This window comes from Rutidosis leptorrhynchoides, chromosome 7 (genome assembly GCF_046630445.1).
Source record: "Rutidosis leptorrhynchoides isolate AG116_Rl617_1_P2 chromosome 7, CSIRO_AGI_Rlap_v1, whole genome shotgun sequence".
Lineage (NCBI taxonomy): Eukaryota > Viridiplantae > Streptophyta > Magnoliopsida > Asterales > Asteraceae > Rutidosis > Rutidosis leptorrhynchoides.
In genome coordinates this window covers 117039905-117058950 of record NC_092339.1, presented here as the reverse complement: position 1 = coordinate 117058950, position 19046 = coordinate 117039905, and the positions used below count along the sequence as shown (strand labels likewise).

Below are 19046 nucleotides of genomic sequence, written 5' to 3'. Positions count from 1 at the left end.
CTTACAGACACTTCGGGGGTGATCAAAGGGTAATTGCATATACTACACTGATGATAATCCGTCGTACCGTTCTAGCAAAAATGGAGGAGGGAGAGAGATGGGAATTTATCATATGTGTGACGGAAACATCGAGCCTCATTATACAGGAAAATCGCTTAGCAAAATCACCCCACCGATTTGGCTTCAATCAACTTAGTTTATCTACACAATGTGGTGTTTGTGTTTCCTGCAAAGAGCTCTTAGGATTTTACTAAGGTTAAGATAATGTACAAGTAAATTTTGACATTTGAATGCTTAAATATGTACTCTATGATTTAGTAGTTCTATAATATATCATAGAGTGACCAAAATCAACATGATCAAATACTTACCCTGATTAAGGAGAGAGTTTAAGATTGGAGTAGGATTGTTTTTTTTTTTTTTTTTTTTTTTTATGAATGGTAGTTAGCACATATATTCTATAAGTATCTATATCTATATAATTCAATTCTTTGGTGTGAGGTTTTAGGCATTCAAATAAACTCTGTTAGTGCCAAATGCAAGAACTTTTTCTTCGACACAGATTGAATATTTTTCTAAGAATACTTTAAGAATCCTTCTCCCGATAGAAATCAATCATCGTCATGCAGCGCGTATGCTGACTGTGAGGTATTGAATAAGCCCTTGAGTAGCGTCAAGCGCATAAGCCTCGCTCGTATTGGTGGTGGACACACAAAGCTTGAAGTGTCTCGCGTAAGCCCCACATGAAAAGTTAGTTCCGCATTTTATGGGATTGGGTGGTCAAACTTCGAGTCTTCAGTTAGACCAGCCAATCATATTGCAACGTAATTATCCGAAGTTGAACTTGTTCTAGCAGAAAGAAATATTCTTTTAAAAGAACATAAGATTTGTTCATTAAAACCCACTACTTAAGAATGGTGGCTTTACTTTTTGAAATTATTTACAACACTATACTTAACACCCTCGACTGAATTGTATTAATTGGATTATGTGAATTTTGCAAGTTCTATAACCAACCTTAATAGTACTTGACATATTAAAGCTATAAAACCAGCTAAAGTACAAAGATTATACACTTTTAATGGTTGAAGTAGGCTCAATTAATAGGAAATTAACATCAATTAAGAGAAATCATTCATTCCTGATTTTGGCTACAAATAATCTAAGTTCTCTAGCCTTCTTTGCATGTTCAGGTGACACATCCATTTCTGACTCACTCAAATCAATCACATCAACATCTTCTTCTGCATGTTTCGATACACAAGCATCAGACATTGGACTCACGAGATCAAATTCAACATCTTGTTCTTGATGTTTCGATACACAAATATCAGACATCGGGCTCAAGAAATCAACATCAATATCTTCTTTTTGATGTTTCGATATACTAACAGCTGACATCGGGCTCAAGAGATCAACAATTTCCGTTTCAACTTTTTTATTTGATTTAATCACAACAGGCGTCGACAGATTCACAACCTCCGGTCCAACATCATAGCAACTATTATCTGCAGGCTCATCTATATTTTTAACTACCTTAGGGTTTGACCTCATGTTGACCAGTGGTTCATCAAGTAACCTATAGTTTTCCTCAACGTTTGACCTCATGTTGACCAGCGGTTCATCGAATAACCTATAGTTTTCCTCATTGTTTGACCTCGTGTTGACCAGTGGTTCATAGTTTTCCATGCTTGTCTTGACCGGTGTTTCATCGAGTAACCAATAGTTTTGATTGGAAGAAGTTTCATTGAGCTTGCTATCAACAACATTTAATGACTGATGATTAGTTTCGGTTTTCTTTAGACGCGGTTTTCGTGGTTTCGGCTTCTTCTTTTCGGCTATTCTCTCTTCCAACTCCACTATCTTTTCAGGGCATGCACTGTTACACAAAAGAATGGATATTATTAAATTAGATATTTTAATCGACATATATAAAACACGTTTACATAATAATTACAATGTTTACTAGTTATAATTATAGTTATTATTACCTGTGAACAAGATCACCTGGTACGATAGAGCTGCCACTGAGTCCGTCAATGTCAACCCACATAACTTCAAAGCATTCTTTACCTTGAGCTATTCTGCGCTTTACTATTTCAGACACCGGACACTTTACTGGCATCTGCAAACATAATTTTATATTTATTTTTATATTTATTTATAATTTTAAAGTTAATAACCATTGAAAAACCTTCGGTATTTTTAATACCACCTTGTTTAAAGGAAACTGGAGGCCTAGATTAGAAGAAGCGGTTCGTAAGTTGACGAATCGTCTCAACTCTCTTTCGGCGATCTTTGGAAGAATATACTCATCTACACCACAAATAGGCATCAAAAGCTTGTCACTATTTATATTAACGGAATAAGAATAATGAGAGTAAAACACTGTGTGTGTGTGTGTGTGTGTGTGTGTGTGTGTGTGTGTGTGTGTGTGTGTGTGTGTGTGTGTGTGTAGTTGCAAACAAAGTTCTCCAATAGTCACTAAACTGGTCAATTATTGTAATAAAAAGTGTTACAAGGTTCTCTAATATTCAAGTGTCGAAAACGGAAGTAGTTTTCTAATCTCAAGAAGAGAAAACAGTAAAAAAAAATCATATTTGAACACGTTTTCAGATTTTTATATCGCGTTTTCTGCAATTAATTGCACCGTGTCAGTTATAGTATTTTGAAGAAACCTGTTTTCTCTGGAGGCCACTCGAAAAACTGATGACATTTTCGTTGAAGCGTTATCCGTTGAAATGGGTACGTACCAAGAACCCTGCAAACAAAGTAAACCACAAAAAAAAATAAAAAAAAAATAAAAATTTATCTTTTGCATATTGTTGACTAGGGGTTGTTTACTTTTCGCCACATTAAGTCCCATACGTATATAGATGGGAAGTATGGGTATCGAATGACTTTATGTATGCAGTTATTATTGAATGAAAATTAAATACCTTTGGACCATTTGAGAATCAGCTGAATGGCATTTCGGTTTAAGATAAGCATCGATCACTTGCTGAAACTGATTATTCCTTGGTAAATTACTTTTATGTCCTACAAAAAGATCATATGTCATACATTGTACCACTCTATCATCTTATAGAAGAATAAATTGCATTTCTTCGGTAAGCTATTACAATGTCCGATTCCGGAAGTCCTAACTATCTTCAAACTTATTGAAGTATAAGAAAACTTTGTAGAAAATAGTTTTCAAAGTATAAAGACAAAATTACGCGGTTTCTCCTAAAGTTTTGTCAAAAATTGCATGGGTGAAAATAGGTCATCCAGATCAAAATTGGAAAAATAAAGTCACCCTTGCAAATTTTGACAAACTTTAAGAACCAACCGCGTAATTTTTTCTAATATAAATAAACCGGTAAATGGTTAAGGTTTTTCTCTGTTTTGGCTACCCAGGAAGGGGAGTATATTTTAGACGATAAGTACGCGGCCTATCTGGATATCGACCGTTGGGCTATCTTAGGATAAAATGGAATCAAGTTAAACTAAATGATAAAGAACACTATTGCAAATCATATAATATTTATATACATAGCTCGTTTACCGTTAATGTTTGATTCATTTCGTGCAATATTTTCTTTGGTGTTATTTGGAGGGATGTTCTCTTTATTGTTAAACCCCTTGCGTACTTGATTACGTTTCTTGGAGAAATTTGTCTTCTTCAGAAGTGAGAATCCTTCCGCTGCGAGTTTTTGAAGAACTACTGTTTCTCCCATAGATTTAACAATCTCGCATGCCATTTGCTGTATATTATTATCCCATGTAAATATATGAATATTAGTAGTTAGTAGTGGTCAATGAAATCTAAGTATTAATTAATAAATAAGTTTAGAAAAATTTCAACTTACTGGACGGAGCCCACGGACACCAGGTGTGTAATCACAACCAAGAAGAACAGCTAGAGCAATCTGCATACCATTTTATTAACTAAAGTGAGCTCAATTCTTATCAGTTAATAAACTGTACCAAAACAAGTGTGACATTTTCTTATACTGTAAGTATTCAAGTAATTATTAGTTTATCAGTTAATATTAATTTATATGCCTTTCAAAAAAAAAAGTTAATATTAATTATTTTGATTTTAAGACCCAATGTAACATAACTCACCAATGAATTTCTTCCCAATCCAAGTTTATTCTCGATATCAGACATTTCATAACAAACAACATAACCACCTTCCCCTGCACAAACATAAAGATTAGCACCATTGTAGAGAAATTAAATAGTTACAGCCTTACGGGTCAACCAGACTCTTCTTGAATGTATTAAAAGTGATCCAATTTATACCAAAAGGCCTTTAGCGGGCCTAACCGTTTAAAGGTGCTTCAACCAAGAGGTTGTGATTTCGAGTCCCAACGGGTTGTCTCCCAGAAAAAAGAAGACACATTTTGACCCATAACCCAATCGACCCATCCATTTTGCTACAACATGCTCACCTAGGCATATATCTCTGTATACTGTTCTTGCTCCAAACAGAAAGATATCTGAATCTATAGAGAAACATCCATCCTGAAAAACCAGAACAATTAAAGAAAGCGAATTAGGTCGATTTTAAGAAGTACAATCACGAAATGTATACATTACTAATTATGTATATATGTCAAATACCATAATGAATATATTTGTATATGTTGTTGTCACTTACACATAAAGATTCTGAATCAAGTAATGCACACTGAGCTTCGCCTTCCTCAATTCTGAGTAAAATAAAGTTCAAATGATTAAATTAGTGCATCTTAATCGTCCAATGGTAATAAGCATATAATCATATTTGATATGTAGCAGTTAAAAATATAAAATATATATATATATATATATATATATATATATATATATATATATATATATACACAAAACAATACAAAACAGTAATACTCTCTTCGTCCCGATTTAATTTAATAGACATCAGACAAAAAACACACATCTTAAGAAATGTCATTATTGCATTGAACTTTTTATTTGTAATACTCCTAACATCTTACCTTACAAACGTAACGTAAGGGTATAAAAGAACTTTAACTCATTATTCTTATCTATCTATGAAAGTAGAACATTAACTTGAGGAGGTCCAAAAAGAAATGCTAGACTATTAATATGGGACGGATGGAGTAATAATTATGCCAACCAAACCCGACCCGACCCGAACCCTTGTGACCCACAGAAAAATACAATCCGTCCATTTTGCTACTTCCACTTAGAATGTATTCATTAGTGGGTTACCAAACTTACGCGTCTATACATGGAACCCCTAATGCCGACCCGAGAATTTTGGCTTCTTTTATCATACACGAGAACTCAGACCCCATATTCCTCTGTAGTGAAATAGTATTTTCTGATGAAGATTCGTCTCGAGTGCCCTACAATACAAACGCACACATAAAAAAAGTATTAAAATGTATCACGATAACACATACCACACAGAAGAAAACATGACAGTAAAACAAACCTCGTTGTTCTGTAACCGTCGTCTATATGTAGCTACTTTGATGCCTGGAATCGATCCATCTGTGGATTACCATAGTCAATTCACATTAACAAACCTCGATGATATAAAACATATTCGACATTTGGTTATAGATGTAATACGTGATGTATGCAAACAGCAAAGTACCAAAACTTTAATCGTTAACAGCAAATTTCAAAGGATTACTAGTACTGGGAATCTTTAGGGGATGTTTGAATATGCTTTCTAAAAGTGGTCAAAAGTTGCTTTAAGGTCCGTTTAGATGGGCAAATTTGCATATATCTCAATAACTAACACCCTACAGAAATTACTAATAATATTTACTTTGTACAAACTGTCAAAAGTCAATATTGTGACTTCAAATTAGCAAAGATTCAGATCAAAAGAGCATAAATATAGAAATTTATAATAATTGAAATCAAAAAGAAACCAAGGAGTCTCCTTTTCTTAACATATACACAGATCAGAAACAATCAAACCCATATAAAGTTGCCTTAAAAAAACAGCATAAAGTTGTCAATTTTAAAAATTAGGGCAACATACCTGTAACAAAAATAATGCTACAATTCAAGGCAATTAGAGCCCTAATTCTGTGAAATAAGCCCTTGAGATAAACCTTATCTTTCATAGAACAATGTGATTTGTTTACATTAGCCAATTGAACCATCCAACATGATAAATCTATACAAACTTTCTTGTTCCTGCACCAAAAGATGAAAAATTTGTGAAATTTACAGTTTCTTGATGTGAAATTGAAATGGGTCTTGAAGAAAAACTTACTGGAGATGGTGAAGAGGAAGTGTTTTCTTGCAGGGTTCTAAAATATCCCATAGATTTCTAACTCCCATTTTCTAATTTTCTTACGAATGATGGTTTCAAGGAAACATATGGGTCGTTCTTGATGGTTGAAGGAAGATTCGAACGTTGAATTTCAAAATGGAGTCTCGAATATAGACGTTTTAAGTTTTTAACTTTTAAATGAGATTATTTTATATTTATATTTTATTTTATATTTTATATATTTTATATTTTATGGCGAATTTCATTAAAAACCTCAGTTTCCTATAAAAATTAACCTATTTTTATTTTGATGTCTAAATGTTATTTAACCAAATCAAATGTTACTAAAAAAGATAGAAATATTGTTACTTTTTAGTTATAATTCCGTTAAATAATAAACAATAACCAATTTTTTATTCAGGTTAACAAGTATAACCGCGGATTTTTTAAATGTGTATTATGGGTTTGCGGGTCAAATTTTATTTGCGACCCGTCAACTGGTAAAAGATTACCTCACGTACCCGTGGGTGAACTTTTTTGAATACACCCGCTCATCACGGGCATGAGTACTCGCGAGTCACGGGTTTTTTTCTGTCCGTTATCATCCCTAGGTGATAACACATAATGATTAAATACTTAATGGTTCAAAATCTAAAAAATTTAAAGATTTAGTTGAACATAACGACAATATCATAATCGTTCTATATAAACATTGTGAACGATGAAACTGTCCGATTCAATCCTTCCCAATTCCCAATGATATGGTTCGACCATGTTAAATATATACTCTGTACTATATATTAAAATAAACACACTGTAATCTTCATCATATATATATGTTTAAGGTTCGTGTTCCTGATTTATATTCTTTATAATAAAATTCGATTATGCAATGTCAACACATTTACTTATACATAGAAGTGATTTGACTCCGTTCTATATGTCATAACAAGAAATATTAATAGCTCAACCCTTAATTAGACCATTTCCAACTATGACGTCTTTTCTCTCCAGCATAGCGCTACATCCACTTTTTCTCCTCATTTCCTCAATTTTTTCCCATCACATATCACCACCAACCATAACATACTTACTCCTCATCACATACCCACCAATATTCATTAAATAAATTAATTTACAAGTGTTAAATAAATATAGCACAAGGTATGAAAGAGGTTCTGATTGATTATGCTATCCGAAGAAAGATTGTAGGGCGAAGCTAGACAAGTAAGTCTAAGGGCAAGGCAAGGACACACTATTGCCAACGGCGCCTCGAGGACAAGCCTGAGCACGAGGCTCAATGGCAATGGTATTATAAGCATGAACAAAAAGCTTTTCCAGGCCAACCTGACCCAGTGCATTTTGACACTTGCACAAAATGAAGACTCGTATCAACCTAAAAAAAAAACAAGTAATGCCTTCTCAACTATTTTTTGAAAAAACATAATGTATGAATAAAACTAAAACATAGATAAAACAAAAATCAGTTTACCGTATAGCTTTTCAAAATATGTTGACTAAGAGCACAGGGTGCCCGGAGTCGACCCCCCGCCGTCCCACAAAAATCGACGCCGAGACCGCCGTCGTCCGACACCGATCCACTGTCGCCACCGTTAATTCTCGGCGTCGATCTTCGATTTCGAGCCAGAGACACTGCTCATATGACCATTACTTTTTTTTTTTTTGATTCCACCGGTCCACAACTCAAACAACATAATAAATACTCCAACACTTCAAACCACTTCACTTTCATTCTCATCTTATTTTTTCTTTCTAACAAATTCAATTTCTTTCTTAAATCAAACATAAAACCATGAATCCAAACTTCAACAACCCAAAACACCCTAATTATATTTACAATGAGGATAACCCCCTTGGTCACAATTGGAATTGGTCCGGATTTAACGCTCAATTTGTAGAAGAAGATGAACCAACACAATCTCAAGTACCACAAACTCAAATGACACCCGAGGAATATGCAGATTTCACAACTTTGGATTTCGTATTGTTTGTTTTTTAGGATTTTAATGTTTGGTTTTTATTAAATAATTGTTTACTTGTGTTTAAATTTATGTCTTTAATTATTTAGTTATAAAAAAAGAAAATAAAAATGATTAAAAAAATTAAAAAAATAATTGGACACTGAAAAATGGACACCGAAAATGAACACTGTTGACACCCTCACCCAACAGCCAGTCAGTCAATCTCAGTGTCTAAAATGGACACTGAAAATTGACACTGTAGAGGACCACGGGCACCTCGTGCTCTAACAAAAACAACCATTTTGTCTTTCTTTTCTTTTTTCTTTTTACTTGATGACGGTGCAATGAAAGGAATACCTAACCAGCTCCGAACCTCTATTACCACAAACTTAACATAATCCAGCATCCGTCAAATTACCGAAGAATTATTAGTTTAGTTAACGCAAAACTGTGAGCACGAGACAGATTTAGTTGGCTACAAACACAACATGTAACTAATCAAAGTGTAGTAGACATAAAATAGCTTAGTTTCTAAACCATGCATCATCATCATCATGGTAGCTCAAAACTCCAAAAAAAGTAACCGCTCAAAGTGTAACCATTTTTGCTACCTCAAAATCTTTGTATGTTGGTCATCATAATCAAGCTTCTCATAATATTGGACCGTTAGCATCTAATTAAAATGCTATGTCAGCACATGATGAACGGGAGCTAAATAATCTTGAAATAATATGCAACATCATCATCCATAACAATGACTCTACAGATCAAAATCTATTTCAGCTCTCTTAAGCGTAGATGTAACCCTAGTGAAAAATTCTGGTTCGTGTTCCTTTAATTCTTCAAGTGTAGTCGACTCATGTTCATCAGCCTATTTTAATAAAGAAAATAAATGAGTTCAAGCACCATATCAGATCAACATAATCCAATCACTCAAATTAGTGACTGACAGTTTTAATATTTTATGAATAGTAGTAATATAAACCTCTGTAAATTTTAGAAGAATCAAATTTGATGCAGATGCAGGCTTTGATCTGTCCCATCTACCATTTAAAAAAAAGTACATCAATACATCAAAAAATACTAAAAATGGGAGACTTTACAAGGCTTACAATACTATATTTTACCAAGCAGGCATGCATGTTCATTGTTCACTAGCAAAGCTAAAGTTGAATAATCTTGAATTTAACGAGTCAGGACTGTAAAAGTGCATTTTATCAACAATGTGATTTGACTTGCTCTAGATTTTTCTTTCTTAGTTCTGTTATAGACCTTATAACCATAACTTTTTTTTTGTTTTCTTCCACGTCAAATGCAAATTACATAAGACATAAATCATAAGATATACATTAATAATTACCTCACAAGCATCAATTCGTGGACAGCCCGCCACATTCCACGCCCAACTTCTTTTGTAGTTTGATCTCTTGCACTTCGACAATGCCACAATTCTTTAGCAACATACATCACCTCTTCTACGTCTACCTTTTAAATCGAGACAAAAAACAAAAAATAAAATAATAAATAATGACATAAAAATGGATAAGTAAGGATTCCACTTTAAAAGATGCAAACTTTAAACTCTAGTAATCATTTTCATTGCATCCTTTTCATCCAAGTTAAACCAAAACCGCCTAAAATAAACTATCAATCAGGTAAAGGTGACAAATAATATACGGAGTATTTGTTTTAGGTGATAGCAGGCAGACCACTTTGTTAATGATGCATAATGGAAAATAAAGGTTATCATAAATTTTCCACACTGAAATTACAATCAGATATCAAGCCATAAAAGTAAAAAGGACATATACACAGATTCTAAAGATGAAGAAATATTAAAAGTTCGAGGTATGCAATCAAAATATTTTTGGAATTTGTTATCATTTTAAATTGAAAAGAAAATAGACGTAAGGGCTACACGTTGTACCTGAACTTGCATGGATGTGCCATAAACCAACTCTTCATGTTCAACAAGGCGCTGATGTAATACACGGTAGTGATCTGTATCGAAGTTCACAATGGGCTCCATGTTGACTTGAAATTCGGCAAGTTTTGTCAGAACGTATGATGCCATGATTTGTCCAAATATAGCAGGTATGGTTCCCAATACAGGAATTATGCGAACCCTGAATCCAGGCACTACCTGATATCATATCTTAGGTTTTAAATGTATAAAATCACATTTTCATAGCAAACAAAAAGTAATTACAGAAATGATAAGCCACGAGTTTACTAAATAGCCATGGATATAACCCCATCCACATGAAAACACGTTCATAATAATAAGTATGCAATATAAGTAGAAGTGGCAATATGGGTGGGTGGGGGGATTGTGTAACGTGTTGAAATGGGTAACCTTTTGTATGGGTCAAAACAGACCAGGACAAGCTGACCCGAAACCTTTTGGAGCAAAGATCCTTACTTGATAATCTGAAGGATTCTCTTCATCTCCGTTAGGTCCTTTAAAAGGAAGCAATTTTGCCTTCGGTTTTTCCAAAGAAAAAACTACTGGAATACCGCCTTCAATACCGTGATCTCTTCGTAAACGTTGTCTAACCTACAAATAAATATTTACAGAAAGTCACATTGTCAATGATTAAAATCAGGATCGAAGGTTGATGATTAAAAAGATGTTGCTAACCAATTTAACATGTCTGATTTAAATTCCAGACATAAGGTACATAAGGGGTCAAAATGGGTAAAAACAAATACAGTCATGTGGGTTTGGACTGACCCACAAACACTTCCTTATATTTTATTAAATTTACAAATGGTTGATGCTTGTGATGGTAATATTAATACAATGACAAATGACAATCTAAATTGTGGAATAAAAGGTTTAGGAGGTTTATGAGTTCTTCAAGTCAAACTGAGATTTTTACCACTAACTACATATATTTGAACACGAGCAATAAAAATGGAATGTAGAAGACATAAGACTTACTGATCTAGATAGTGGGTCGTTAGTCGATTCTCTCAAATCGGCTACACGGATTCTCGTAGGGTCCGCTCTCGCACCAGCCCCTGTAGCAGATAAAACTTTTAAACCCCTACGAACACATGCAGCAAGAAGAGCCACCTATGATACATGTTAAGATAAAAACTTTATCATTGAAATATAACTAAGTAATCAATCACCAAAATAGCTATGTAGCTGTGAGATACAAATATATCAACTATATGAAAGCCACATCATAAAACTCATCTTATGTAATTACAGTATCGTATTTCATACTTGGCAAGTCTAAATGTACAACAATAGCAATACACACAATTAAAACATGTTTATTTGCTTGACAAATAACCAAATCAAATAAATAAGCATGTATGATACCTTTGTATCAATGTTATCAATGCAGTCCAATACAAAATCTGGATGACCTGAGAGAATTTCTTCTTCAGATGAAGTATCGTATAACATCACCTTCGCATCTATATGGCACTCTGGATATATTAACGAGAAGTGTTTCTTAAGGCATAACGCTTTGGGGGTTCCAACGTCTACTCTTGTAGCAACTGCGTGTCGATTCAAAGATGAAAGTGAAACCTGACAATGTAACAATGAAAACAACACTGACTATTGGTGAACAATACATGATTCCAGATTATGGATATTTTTTTATTATTCTTTGAAAATATGATAGTAGTCAAATTTTCAAAGTATATAATATACCTGGTCAAAGTCAACAAGAAGTAGCCTGCCAACTCCTGATCTCAAAAGCATCGACGCAGCATGACTCCCCACCCCTCCAAGGCCAATTACTACAACATAGGAAGTTGTCACCTTTTTTTGGGCGTCAAACCCAAAAAACTGGATATTCCTGACATAAAAAATAATATGATGCATTGTGTCATCATCAATATGTTGATGAGATAGGAAAAATACTCTTAAACACTAAACATAAGGGTCCATGATTCAACAATTAATCAGTTCAATCATCCTTGTGCCATACACATTTTATGCACAGATGATTATCCAGTTTCACAGTCGCTTGACATTTTAATAACAATCTATCGTTGTTTTCATGATCAATGTTCACTAACATAGGAACATCTGAAACTAGATAACCTTCAATACAATACATCTAAAATACACTGTACTGCTCCTTGTATCGTCACACGAATCAGTCAAAATCAGATAACTGACTGGAAAGTCAAAAGTACCTGGTGAGCTGTTCCGAAACTATCTCATCATTTAAAAGCTCCGAAGGCTCCACCTCATACATTTCTTCTTTTATACAGTTATCAACTTCTGCAGCTGAAACAGATAAGCTCGCTTTACCTACGAAAACAAGACGACTATCAGATCACAGCCACAGCACCACAAAAGAACACAAATGCATTCAATTACGATTTTAGCTTGTGATGAATTGATGATACGATAACTTTATAATGCAAAAGAACACACTTATGATGAATTGATGATACGATAACTTTATAAGATATCAAATCACTGTATAACAGCACAGTCAGCTAATTACATAACAAATTTCGTCTTATAACAGCCGATCACTATGTTAGATGTAAATTAGGGCATAACTTTACCATTTGATGTAGGAGTATCGTTACTGCAGTGAACTTTAGTTCCTCTGCAACAATATTAAAAAACTAAGTTACGAGATTGTAAAATTAGGGATATGAATGAGCATTGAACAAGTTATAGGTTAAGTAGTGTTTTAGTAACTTTAAAGTAACAATAAACATAATAATAATACAGTAATAACAAAATACCTATTCGGAGGAAGAAGCTTGAGAAGGGCAACAGTGGCGGTAATGGAGCCCAAAAGAGCACCGGCTCCGATTAAAGCTAGATATTTGGCCCTGTCCTCCATTTCTGCTCTGCAACTCGTGTTCTCGTTGCCGTTTAAATATTTGTTGGCCCGAAGAAGCGTTAAACTTGAAAGTTTTAATTTTAGGTTATTACTCCGTATTACATTTTGTGGACCGCTTATTATTTTAGTTCTGCGATATTTTATGCTTTTAAATATGGTTTATAATATCTATAACTTTTTTTTTTTTTTTTAAAACAAGACATTTCATTTCAAAGATTAAAGTTACAAATAAGCAGGCGAGAGTGTACTTGTGACAATCGAAAATACAGCCCCTGTTTCTAAGCCAAATAAAAACATAAAATCTAATGCAATCAAAGATATTACACTTTTTTAACCCCTTATCATTAAAGAGCACCCAATTTCGAATCTGAGCTTTTGCTGGTAATCGATTAGTGGGTATCTTCGGATAGAGTTTAAGTAGCAAGTCATGCTACTGTGATTTATTCTGATTACCTTGTGTAGTGTAGTGATTGCCATGCTAGTTGGATAATTGCATGATTTGTTGTTGTATGATCTATGTGCGCACTGTGTTTGACGACCACAATGACTGGGTCAGGTTGGGAATCCACCGAGGCCAGGTCAAGTCAGGTTCGTATGAAGTCAACCGAGGTTGGGTCAGGTTGGGTCCAAGTCCTACAGTCAGTTTGTAATAGCATAGAAGGACGCATGTGTTGCGTTTGGACGGTTACGCAGAGATTTGGTAGGAAGGACTATCGGTAGATCCTAGCCCGATTAGCTTTGCATACTCTGATGTGAACTCTTGTAATACGTTTTGTAATAAGTAACACCGTTTTGTAAAAGATAATTTAATGATGTTGTGTAATGTCTGTAATTAATATGGTGACTTATTAATTGAAGTCTTCCGTTGTGTTTAAAAAAATAGCCGGTGTTACATTGTAGATTGTAGATAGACCACATTACTCCTATTGAACTCGTTCTTTACAGTATTGTAGATTGTAGATAGATAGATGGATAAATAGATTTAGTACTCTAAAGTTCTTTATATTTTTTTAACATCAAATCTTGAATGTAACAAATATCTTATAGACACACTACCAAACCCAATTCTGTTATATGCATTTTAATTAAGGTACTTCTAATTTGTTTCACTTACAAACTAACTTAAATCATGTGTTAAATTGTTGGAAACTAACTTTTTTTAACTTCTATTATAGATTATCTTACAAGAAAAGTACAAATGTTTATGAACATGTGGGAAGCCAAGATGTTTGGCGGATGTAAGGTACATCTTGAAGTCACCACTAAACTTCATTATCAAAGTTTCCTAGGGTCCTCTTTCTCCGCATTGTGTTGTAATTGTATGGAGCAGAACAACAATAACCTATTTTTTTCAGTTAAAATGTACCAAGTCTGAAAAGGTAGGTAAAAGACCTATTAGCTGCTCGTTGGACCTCGAGGGTAAACACATACCACCCTCCGGGTAAATCATCATCTTTTCTACTTTATTTTCCCGTGTGACTCTAGCAAAGATTGTAGGTGTGAAGATCAAATATCCATTCACAATGTCTACCTCGTAGCTATGCTCCTCCGTATAGACACTATTTATCGTAGGAGGGGTAAACTCGAGAATCATAAGCAGACTAGTGTGTAGACAAAAAAACTACTTGAAATAAATTACATAGATAGCTTGATCTTTCCTTGTATCATCAAACTATAAACAAAACTAAAGCTTACAAACAAACTACAAACATGGACAATACAAGAACCACAAAACAAACAAAAATATAACACCGGCAAAAATAAAGAGGGTAACCAATCTACTTATGCTAACACAAAAGATTAAAAATAAAGAGGAAACCAATTACCAATCTACTTCGAAATCCGAAAACAAACAAATGAGACTGAGTCAAATATCTATTATTATTTTATTTTTTATTTTTTGAAAAGCGAGACAAATATCTATGATAAATTCCCCATAGTGTTAACTCTCACATATAATTTTATATATTTATATATATATATATATATATATATATATATATATATATATATATATATATATATATATATATATATATATATATACATATATATATAAACCAAAAAAAATTTCTTGATTGTGGTTGAAAGTTATTTATGGATGTTTATATGTATATGTATATGTATATGTATATGTGTGTATATATATATATATATATATATATATATATATATTTATTTATTTATATATATATATCTATATATATTACAATTATTATAATTATATAAAATAAATTATAAAATCTAAACTAATAATAAATAAACCGTCACATTTAAGAATAAAAAATATTTCTCCAAATAAGTCGGGCGATTACGCCGTCTTCAACAAATCTTCGATTCAGGCTTCCTCAGGCGGGTCCAAACGCCTTAATTATGGTTGGAAACGTTCGCAATAAACCTTTGAAAGATGGTTGGGTTGTCAAGGAAAGAAGGAACGATAAAACGATCTATAGGAAGATCGATATTGACCTAAGTTTCACGAAACGATCAGATAAGGATTATCAATCCTTTTATGTCACGAATTTTCCTGAGTTTGCTGATACGTCGTCGTTACGGAAGGCTTTTGATGGGTATGGGTATCTGGCAAACGTATACATCGCTAGAAAAAGGGCACGTTCAGGTAAAAGGTTTGCTTTTATTCGATTCTTGGGGATAAAGAATGTTCTTGCAATGGAAAATCGTTTAGCTGATGTGTGGATTGGCAATTATCACCTCTTCGTTGAAGCCTCAAAGTTTGATAATAACGCTCCAAATGGTGCAAACCCTATTCAGTCGACAAAGGTAAATGCACCGTTCAAACAACCATCGTCGATATCGGTCACACCAAAGTATGTCGAGGTTGAACAACAGAAGGTTGAGAAAAACAACAGCGAATCCTCCTATGTGTCCAAAGTGTCGGGAACAACAAAACCTCCTAAGAGAATGACTCTTGATGAGGTTGATTTGATTAAGGTGAGTGATGATCAAGTTATAATGGCAAAGGTCAAAGACTTGGGTCTGTTATATACGATCTATACGTTATGTTATGCAGCAGGTTTCAAAGAGTTTAAGATACAATACCTAGGAGGTTATTGGATATGGATACGTTTTGATTCTAGCGATGCTTGTTCGGCTTTTAAAGAAAATGATGATCTCATGTCTCTTTTCACGTGTGTTAGACCGGTCACCGATGATTTCATTGTGGATGAATGTATTGTTTGGTTGGAAGTGTCGGGTCTTCCAACTTGCGCTTGGGGTACCGTCGCCTCCAGAAAAATTGCATCACAATTTGGACGTTTCTTGTTTTTCGAAGCCAATAGCAAGGTACCTCTTTCTATTGCTCGAGTTTGCATCACAACTCACTCTAAAATACTAATCTCCACGTCTGCTATTATTGGTATTAATGGGAAAGATGTGAAGGTGTATGCTCAAGAGGTGGGTACATGGCTTTTTGACATTGAGTCTACTATTTCATCAGCGAGTAATGAAGAAGTGGCATCTGAATCTGAAATAACGCATATAAATGAATCCGACTGTTCCCAATCATACGAGACCAGCCCGGAGTCGGACCATTTAAAGGAATTTGAAAGGGTTACAGGTTAATTCATGTGATTCTAAATAGACCGTGTTTGATAAAGATGAGGAGTCGGTAAATGATGATACTTTAGAACCTGTTATTGAGAAACTAGATGGTGCTAGTAACAGTAAGTGTGCTAAGGGTGTTGAATCTAAAGGTGCTACTGTTAGCACAAAGCCTGTTTTTGAAAGCTATAGTAGAACATGCCCTCCAGGTTTTACAAAAGAACATAATGAAGGAGGTAAACAATCAATGTCAGGTCATTCTGTCAATTGCCACACGCCTTATACCTTGGGTGATTTAAAAGTTTCGGGCGTTCTTGAATCACAAGATATAAGTGAAGATATTTTTGGGATAGGCGAACTTCTTGGTTACAATATTAAAGGGTGTTTTAATGCTAAGAATCGTGTCGATACTCTAAAGTGTTTCCAATGAAGATCTTATGTATTAATAGTTGAGGGTCAGAAGTTCATACGAAAAGGCATTGGATAAAGGATACGTGTGTTTCGTGGAAAATCCATTTTTTGGGAATCCAGGAATCTAAGATGTCTCAGCTCAAGATGTTTCGATTGAGATCGTTATGGGGCAATCCTAATTTCAATTACTCGGTATCTTTGTCTCGGGGATATTCGAGTGGTATTATTTCTATGTGGGATCCGTGCTCTTTTGTTAAAAGTAATATGTGGTGCGACGAGAACTTCGTTATCGTTAAAGGTAAATGGTTACGAGAAAATCTGGAGGTTTACATGGTGAATGTGTACGCTCCACAATCGGTTACGAATAAGGTGATAGTGTGGAACAAACTTTCCAGTTTCATGTCTTCGCACTCGGGCGACTTTATTTTTTTGGACGATTGGAATGCGGTCCGAACTCGAGAGGAGCGATGTGGTACCGAGTTTTGTCATATTGATGCTCAGGCGTTTAATGATTTTATTGAAGGAAATATGTTATACGAAGTTCCCCTAGGCGGGTTGCAATACACTTGGCGAAATAAGGCGGGTAATAAGCTAAGTAAGCTTGATAGATTTTTCGTTACTAATAATATTTTGAATGTTGTAGATGATTTAAAAGGCACTGTTTTGGCACGTGGACAGTCGGATCACTCGCCAATATTGTTGTTTAAAGATAATGTTGATTTCGGTCCTACTTACTTCAAGATATTCGAGTCATGGTTTCAAAGGCCAGATTTTGATACTTTCGTTCATTCGAGCTGGGACGAGATATGTAAAACCGATAACAGAGATATAGTGGCTAAGCTTCGTAATTTAAAGAGTTGGCTAAAGTCATGGATCCATACTTCTCGGTCATCAGAAGCTATACGTTTAGATGAGGTTTCAAAAAAGATTAACGATATTGATTTGATTATTGATGCAGGGCAAGCTGATGATACCATGATCAATTCCAGAACCGATTTAAACGCTGAAAGGGAGGAGCTTTTTAAACTAAGGTCGCTTGATGCTATTCAGAAATCGAGGATAAAATGGGACGTTGAGGGAGACGAGAATTCCAAGTTTTTTCATTGTTCTTTAAAACATAAACGTAGTACACAACACATTCAAGGCTTGATGGTTGATGGCTCGTGGATAGTTAACCCGGACACGATTAAGGACCAATTCCATAATTATTACAAAGCTAAATTTGATTGTCATAATACAGGGGCTGAATTCTATAATGTCGACCCACATTACAAACTTAATCAGGAGGAAGCTTCTTATTTGGAACGTGAAGTGGATGATACAGAAATAAAAAGAGCGGTTTGGGATTGTGGTAGTTCAAAGGCACTTTCATAACCCGTCCTAATCCATCTGGACGAAGTCCATATCGATTATAAACGATTCACAATAGTTGATTTCATCGTGAGGTTCATGACCTCTATATGATACATTTTACAAATATTGCATTCGTTTTTCGAAAGACAAACTTTCTTTACATCAAAAGTTGACGACATGCATGCCATTTCATAATACATCCAACTATAATTGAATTAATAATAATCTTGATGAACTCGACGACTCGAATGCAACGTCTTTTGAAATATGTCATGAATGACTCCAAGTAATATCTCTAATATGAGCAAATGCACTGCGGAAGATTTCTTTTGTACCTGAGAATAAACATGCTTTAAAGTGTCAACCAAAAGGTTGGTGAGTTCATTAGTTTAACATAAATAATTATTTCCACCATTTTAATAGACCACAAGGTTTTCATTTTCAGTTCTCGTAAATAAGCGTCCCATGCATAGAGACAAAAATATCATTCATATGGATTGAACACCTGGTAACCGACGTTAACTTAATGCATAGAATATCCCCAAACAGAACCTCTCGTCTGTATAATAATAATCTCAAAGTACTAAAGCATTCGTACCCCGAATGGGACTTGTCAAGGTCCATAGATCTATCTTTAGGATTCACGTCAATCAGGGGCCA

General features: G+C 34.4%; 3 protein-coding genes across 3 annotated transcripts; 1 reads left to right on the top strand and 2 right to left on the bottom strand.

Annotated features, from left to right (window-relative positions):
* Positions 1-1090: 1090 nt before the first annotated feature.
* On the bottom strand, positions 1091-6382 carry LOC139858071 (single-strand DNA endonuclease 1). The gene is made up of 15 exons (XM_071846919.1): positions 6248-6382; positions 6011-6168; positions 5450-5508; positions 5233-5360; positions 4649-4700; positions 4440-4512; positions 4111-4184; positions 3852-3911; positions 3548-3746; positions 3071-3074; positions 2940-3017; positions 2679-2761; positions 2216-2316; positions 1992-2125; positions 1091-1879 (listed from the first exon to the last, which is right to left on the bottom strand). The coding sequence occupies exons 1-15, from the start codon at positions 6313-6315 to the stop codon at positions 1132-1134; spliced, it is 2019 nt and encodes a 672-aa protein (XP_071703020.1). The 5' UTR covers positions 6316-6382; the 3' UTR covers positions 1091-1131.
* Positions 6383-8654: 2272 nt separating this feature from the next.
* On the bottom strand, positions 8655-13162 carry LOC139857777 (tRNA threonylcarbamoyladenosine dehydratase). The gene is made up of 11 exons (XM_071846614.1): positions 12961-13162; positions 12775-12818; positions 12394-12511; positions 11903-12050; positions 11564-11776; positions 11174-11308; positions 10652-10786; positions 10157-10372; positions 9590-9714; positions 9215-9272; positions 8655-9100 (listed from the first exon to the last, which is right to left on the bottom strand). The coding sequence occupies exons 1-11, from the start codon at positions 13059-13061 to the stop codon at positions 8990-8992; spliced, it is 1404 nt and encodes a 467-aa protein (XP_071702715.1). The 5' UTR covers positions 13062-13162; the 3' UTR covers positions 8655-8989.
* Positions 13163-17162: 4000 nt separating this feature from the next.
* Positions 17163-18407, top strand: LOC139859545 (uncharacterized). Its single transcript, XM_071848324.1, has one exon. The coding sequence runs from the start codon at positions 17163-17165 to the stop codon at positions 18405-18407; it is 1245 nt and encodes a 414-aa protein (XP_071704425.1).
* Positions 18408-19046: the final 639 nt, after the last annotated feature.

Excerpts from the sequence above, each read along its gene's own strand:
- LOC139858071 (XM_071846919.1), bottom strand. The coding sequence starts at position 6,315 with ATGGGAGTTAGAAATCTATGGGATATTTTAGAACCCTGCAAGAAAACA. Across the intron at positions 2,762-2,939 it reads GATTCTCAAATGGTCCAAAG|GGTTCTTGGTACGTACCCAT; the intron begins GTATTTAATTTT and ends CTTTGTTTGCAG. Across the intron at positions 2,126-2,215 it reads TCCAGTTTCCTTTAAACAAG|ATGCCAGTAAAGTGTCCGGT; the intron begins GTGGTATTAAAA and ends TTATGTTTGCAG.
- LOC139859545 (XM_071848324.1), top strand. The coding sequence starts at position 17,163 with ATGTCTCAGCTCAAGATGTTTCGATTGAGATCGTTATGGGGCAATCCT.
- LOC139857777 (XM_071846614.1), bottom strand. The coding sequence starts at position 13,061 with ATGGAGGACAGGGCCAAATATCTAGCTTTAATCGGAGCCGGTGCTCTT. Across the intron at positions 11,309-11,563 it reads TTGATAACATTGATACAAAG|GTGGCTCTTCTTGCTGCATG; the intron begins GTATCATACATG and ends CATGTATCATAG. Across the intron at positions 10,373-10,651 it reads AGAATCCTTCAGATTATCAA|GTAGTGCCTGGATTCAGGGT; the intron begins GTAAGGATCTTT and ends ATATGATATCAG.